This window comes from Arthrobotrys flagrans (assembly GCF_004000055.1).
Source record: "Arthrobotrys flagrans strain CBS H-5679 chromosome Unknown unitig_9, whole genome shotgun sequence".
Taxonomy (NCBI): domain Eukaryota; kingdom Fungi; phylum Ascomycota; class Orbiliomycetes; order Orbiliales; family Orbiliaceae; genus Arthrobotrys; species Arthrobotrys flagrans.
Genome location: NW_027137551.1, coordinates 1470921 through 1477586, shown reverse-complemented (window position 1 = coordinate 1477586; position 6666 = coordinate 1470921). Strand labels below are relative to the sequence as shown.

General features: G+C 41.6%; 2 protein-coding genes across 2 annotated transcripts; both read right to left on the bottom strand.

Annotated features, from left to right (window-relative positions):
- Window positions 1-435: 435 nt before the first annotated feature.
- On the bottom strand, window positions 436-1973 carry DFL_005786 (uncharacterized protein; the record flags this gene model as incomplete). Its single annotated transcript, XM_067635097.1, has 2 exons — window positions 436-1561; window positions 1618-1973. The coding sequence occupies 2 exons, from the start codon at window positions 1971-1973 to the stop codon at window positions 436-438; spliced, it is 1482 nt and encodes a 493-aa protein (XP_067489563.1).
- Window positions 1974-3307: 1334 nt separating this feature from the next.
- On the bottom strand, window positions 3308-3650 carry DFL_005785 (uncharacterized protein; the record flags this gene model as incomplete). Its single annotated transcript, XM_067635096.1, has 3 exons — window positions 3308-3359; window positions 3417-3503; window positions 3583-3650. The coding sequence occupies 3 exons, from the start codon at window positions 3648-3650 to the stop codon at window positions 3308-3310; spliced, it is 207 nt and encodes a 68-aa protein (XP_067489562.1).
- Window positions 3651-6666: the final 3016 nt, after the last annotated feature.

Here is a 6666-nt window from a genome sequence, read left to right as displayed (position 1 = left end):
TCTGGTGCAGTTCTTATCATCATGGTGCTGCACAGGTGGCGTGTCATTTGAGAGATAATACTGGCAAGTAAGGAGGAGTATTTGATTATTTAGACTCTCGTACTTATTACTCTTTTCTCTCCACTCGGCTTCCTTCCGAAGGCGAGCCGCTTCTGCTGCGGCCTCTATACGGCCTTGTAGCTCCTTGAAAATAGGCCCGGCGGCAGGTGAATCTATATATCTTTCAGCAAAGCACCCCTTTACTGGATCAATAAATATAGAAGTAAGGCCCGTAGCGCCTTGGACTCGACGCTGGAGATAATCCCCGATCTTTTGAAGTCTGTTTAAATTTCAAGCAGCTTTGATATAGAGAGAGTTAAGAGTTTTTGAAGTAATAACAGGATAGAATTGGGTCAAGAGAGGGAAAGCTTTGACTGTATATCTATCGATAGCTATCTAAAGCTCCAGAATGTTGAGAATTAAACCAGAAAAGGCTTCAGGCATGCCCTTATACAAGTCATTAACCTCATCAAGGTATTTTCCTAGCTGCTTAGAAATCTGGATGCACCTTTCCGCGATATTATCGGCTAAGCCTGTGTAAGTAGTGTCTACGTGCCGGAGAATATCCTCGAAAGCAAAGTATTTGTAATATTTGTCTGCGAATGCTGCAAAATCCCTCCTCGCGTCCTTTGGTACTTCGGGCAATCGATTCGATTTATAGACTACTTTAGTAGACGCGATATATATTCCAGGGTCACCCAGGATATTACTTAAATAACTGCCGCTGTTAGGTAGCCTGAGAGTGGTATCGTTGGAGTCGGCGTACCCGGGAAGAGGATCAACACGACGCTCAATACTCTGGCGGTACTGGCTCCAGACGCGTGCAATATGCTCATCAACCAGGTCGTTGACGCTGACAATCCTTTGATTTAGTTTATCGAAGAAGTAATCGTAAACTTTCTTAAGACTTTCCGGCGCTTGGGTTTTCGCCGCTTCTAGCTTCGCCATCCGACGACAAAGCTTTGCTTTAAGGATGGTGCTCCTTTCAGGGTGGGTTTTATACAGAATTTGACGAAGGAATGACTGTAGAAGAAAGCATTTCATGAACTTGTATTGAATCGTTCCGGCCTCGGCTCCGGAAAGGTATTGTAGGTGTTTTTGCAAAGCAACACGCAGGATCAGCCAAGTAGGATTCCTCCTCCAAGGATTTACACTGTCATTCCAGCACACGTCATCACGAACCCGTTTCCGAAGGATGCTAGGGGCTATCGCAGTACCGGTCGCTTCCAGTAGGGCCATCATTAAACAGGTAATGATACTCGGGTCAACCGTATCGCGGCTCTCCCATGCCTCAGAAGACGCCTTGTTGGTCACAGCGGCAAATCTTTTGATGGACTCTTTACTGGCTTGTTCAAGGAAAGATACAATTTCTTGCTGAAACCCAAGGGTACGGAATGTCGAATACGGGATGGATACCGCAATAATGGGAAAATCCCACTGTAGAGCAGATTCAGCCTCGAGAGCTTTCTGGGACGTAGGGGAAGTCTCGAATGCCTCGAAAATTATGGAGCCGCCCAAGGGTCTATCACTAGATTAGTATACCTGAGGAAGAGAAGATTTCAAGTGTTTTGACGTTACTCAAACTCGCGCCGAACAATTAAGGCAGCATTCTGACTCGTGACTTGGAGGACGAGCTGTTCTCCAAATCCTAGATGTTGAAATAGTTGAAGAAGGATTTTCTTGCTTAATATGCCGTCGATATACACTTTTCGGTAACTAGAAATGGATTTGTAGACTAAAGAGAACTCCTGAGAATACCGATTGTCGGTGAGACTTTGGAATTCGTGTATTGCTGTCGCTGTAATGTTAAGAAGAACGCTAGATATGGCATCTACGTCGCTATCCTCCTTTCCGGGAAGCTGGGCAGGAAGGACGATGTGATTGAAGACAGCCTCAAGGACGAATGGTTGGCTTTGACCTTGAACCTCTGTCATTGGGACGACAGTGATGATCAATAAGTCGTCGGAGTCTAGGTACGACTTCCAATTTAGTATATCTATTGTAACAAAAATTTCGAGATTGTCGTGATGCACCTTACAAGGATTGCGATATCGACGTCGACGTTAGTGAGGTTGGTTATTCAATTTGGTTGCTGGAGCTGAAGAGATTAGGGTTGATCAATGAAGGTTGAAGTGTAGAGTGGTTGGTGAAGTGAAGAGGGTAAATGAAGTAAATCAAAGTGGGGAGGGAAGCTACTCTGACGGAATGCCTTGGTAAATGTTGGAACCTTGGAACCGAGAAATTCCGCACTTCACCTAGTAGTATTAGATTGGAAGCGGTTCTCTAAGATCCTATTGGCTGTTTCTTACCACTGTGCAGCGATTTACGTGCTTGAACGAGCGTTTTAGGAGCTGTGTGGCACAGTACTCGGCGAAGCTGTCGACCTGCAGGGGAGGGATTATATATATAATTACCTAATATCGTGCCTGAAGTCTCGATTGTCTCGCCTAAGTACGCGAGTCGAAGGCTTCCAACACAATCGTTGTAGAGAGCCTTGATAGCTATATCAAGACAAAGCTGCCCAGGTTTTCACCAAGGTCAATACTCATCAACGTGTAAGACAACGCCAAGTCTCGCCCAGCCTCCCCAAATCGAGAGGATTCCTAAATCCGCTAAGGGCGATATCTCATGTCACACAAATTCTATCAGGGGGTCCCGATAATCTCAGATAAATATCAGAGTGTCCCCAATTTGGCGTATCATCTCAGCCTGGCTTCAACAACTTTCTTCTCCCAGGAGATGCGGTTCGTTGTCCTCAAGTTGGGCTCTTATCACTGCGACGCTTTTATCATTCAACGTAATTAGGGCAAGGTGCTGGAATTACCAAATTTAAAACTAGAAGAAGCCTGAAGCGATCATCAAAGCGTTTGAGCATAGGCTAGTTGTATATTCCCGTACTGCGTAAGCGTCTTGCTAATAGTGAGCATAGACCAACCGTCGACACGCTAATACAATACGCAAACTTGGATCGAGTGCCTTTTTTCGCTCAGTCCTCCATTATCGGGAAAGTGGATAAGAAAAACCGTATCAACATTAGCCACGGATTATGTTAAGCCCCTCCCACATCTCATTCTGGTTTTGGGTCCTCAGAACATTTACAGGAGGATTCAACATCGAGTTACCGTGGTGGGAGACATTGTGTTGTTTGTGACACTAGTATTGCGTCGTTCCCTGTTTTGGTGCTGGTGCTCAACAAACACCTCGCAGCAAGGCCTTCACGATACACAAGAACGCGAGATGCCACCCCAAGAGACTGCCCAATCTATCATTAATTGTCTCCGACTTCCTCGGCCAAGGCCCCGAAACGAACCAATGAATACCTATTAATATCAGCCATCTTAATCTCACTCTCATACATATTTATCCTAGGCACCTACGAGGCCGTCTCACCCTTCAAAGCGACAAATTTCCCCCATAACGACTTGTACAATGCGCACGGCGAACCGAGGTATGACTCCCTCGTTCTACAGCACAATCGTTAGGCCATCGCTTGAAAAATGCGGCGGATGTATTGGCGAACCTGATCTAGACTTTCTCATCTACCCGCTTGGGTTTGGTGGCCAGAATTGAGGTGGAGTGCTGAGTATGGCAGACATACGGTTGGGGAACATTGCCGCCAGAACGAGGATGATGCACTGGAGAAGATTGTAGAAGATGGTTAGATCCAGCGGGCAGCCGTCTTGACGACCCCCCACCAAAGCTAGGAAAACACACTAGGTATGGTCTCAAAGCTCACCCAATCACTTATTCGCCGCGACGTATCCATATACGTCGCTAACGCTTTGCCGTGACAAATTCGAAAAATCGAAGCTAGTGTTACGAAATACCCGGAAGTCAAATGATTTAATATTATAATACGACGTTATAGCCTCAAAGAACCAAGTAATGAGAAACAATATTATTAAAAAAAGTGTCGCTCGGCAATTAAATGTCCTATTCCAAAATAAATGTTTTCAGGCTAGACCTTGATTAGGCCGCCTTCTTGTCTAGTTATCCTTGATGCTAGACCCCAATGCGTAAGCTTTGTCAGTTGCGCAACAGGCGCTTCAAATCGATAATATACCGCTGTATGGATATGCGCTCTTCTCGTGTGAAAGGGTATTATGAGAATGAGGACTAGTGCACTCGATGGATGTATATCTTATTCCGAAGCTTCCTTAAATACATGAACTGGTTACACGACTACGCTAGCTATTGCCAACTGTCTCCCGGACGCCGTAGGTCACGTGCTTATATATTCACGTGATGTTTCCTGAGGGCTCACGCTTTATTTCGGCTATAAGGATGGAGCGTTAATTCCGATATATGCCGGATATAAGAACAGTCAAGACAAGAAGCCCGTAACGTAATCCACCCACCTGCGAGATGTACCCCAACGCGAGATGCTAACCGTGTTAAGATTGAGTAGTTCTCTTCGTCAACCCCTTATTCCCTCCGAAATTTCTATCTTCTTTCTGTAGATTCGTTCTTCTCTGTATTTACCATCAAAATTTATTAATTTTTGCTCAAAGCCTAAAAGTGGGTTCTTTAAATTTATCGAAAATACCACCGATTCGACGTCGTAATATCGATTTGAAGAAAGAAGAAAAAATTCATCTAACATTAAAAACATTAAAAACAAGAAAAGTATCATCCTTAAAGCATGCAGCAAAGAGTTATAGCGTATCAGTATCGATACTAAGATACCGATTTGCCGGCCAAACTGCCTGAGGAAACCGCCAGTTTCAGCATAAACAACTACTTATTTAGGCCGAAGAAACAGTTTTAGCGAAACATATAAAGAACTTATAAAAGTCTAAGTTTCCCTCCAACTACAACATTCTTTAAGCTATAACAGGGAAAATGATAGGTAGGCCAGTAAACATAAATTACTAGTATTATAAATTTCTAATATGTTATCCTCAATTGACAACAGTCCGCAGTCACTTATTAGAGTCAAAACATAAAAAGGCGAATAATATCGAATCAATACTACATTAGTTCTATCTTTATAACAAAATCATAAAAACTCATAAGATTTTGAACGAAAACATATAAAATATAGATAAAAAAAAGTTCATAATTAGATTTGAAAAGCCTGAAACCATTATAATACCCACATTCTACAGAAAGCAGCGATTCTATACTCATAACACTACTCGAGAAAGTATGATCATAATTGTTAAAGGTTCTACAGCTCGTAAGTACGCTGGAAAGTATGTAGGTCTGTGTATATATGATTGATGATCGATCGTCTAGATCTCAACACATTGTAGATCCGCTTGTATTTATAGAGTAGTACGTATAAACCCGGTATTATGCCTTATATAGTATATTGTAATACCCCAGCTCGTATATAGAACGTAGACGGTAAGAATCATTATATTACGATGTGTCTTATAACTTCGTATAATTACAATCTAGCAGGATCTACGGCATAAATTGTAGTAATTTTAATGCTCCGTTATATTCAACCTATTATAGTTTTATCTAATTGTAGTGCTTGCGCAGCTCGTAGTATAAAGCTACTTAATTATAAAAGGCGCGTAATTTCTTAATTATAAAGTATAGAATTGTTGTGTTTATAGCGGTACGCTTTAACGTCTTATAATGATATAACTGCTATAATGGCCTATAGAACCAATTGTTCCGTATGAATATTAGATTAGACTATACGCTTACTGGCGCTTGTTATATTAATGTAGATTTATGCTTTGTAGCGAATAGTTGTAAATTATTGTGTATATTATTGCATATAGAAATCTTTATGGCTCTAGAATCATTATCTAGAACGTATGTAGTTCTGGAATTATAAGGGCGTTTGTTGTAGTTATGCAATTTACTAGATTTTATGCTATATTTCTAGCTTAGAGTTATGCTGTATGGCTCTAAAATTAGTGTAGACATCTAGAGCTGTTCTGAAGAAAGAGAAGTACTTAACTAGCTGTTATTTGCCTTGTTTACTTTTTATTCTTTTATATTTTTAGCTTCGTTTATAGCCTTAGCTTACTTTATTATTACTATTATATTATTTTATATCTTTATAGCTTTATAATATTATTATGTCTGCTGTTGTTGCTAGTCACCTTGCTTATGCGAACGCTATTCTCGCTAATCTGGTATTATATATTTGTGCCGTACTTTGTTAGCGATGCTTCGATGACGGTTATTTATGTATTGTATCTTCAAATACCCGTAGTAATAAGTACAGTTCCTGTATAAAGGTAAACTCTTTATACACGTGGTATAAGTTCTGTAATCCTATACATTTAAGAGCGTAGATGTTAATTTGTATTAAGTATGGTGCGTTAAGACTTCTTGCGCTTCTGGGCCAAGACGCAGTTTTGTCGTTTGTAATCTGCTAGCGCTTATAATCGTTCTCAAAAATCCTGTCATGTATTAGACTACGGCTTCACAGACGCACAGGCACAGCGCTAATACGCTAAATGCCCTCTATGGCGTAGCTCTTAGTGGCCCTTCACCGTTATCAAATGACTGTATTGTTGCTGGAGCGGTATGGGGGCTAACATTGGCAGACGGCACGCCTATGCTCTAATTTACTTACCTTTCTGCTAACCTAGACGTACAAGACCTGCAGAACTAGCTGGCTGCAGTTAATACAGTTGTGACTATAGCTAATATAGCCTT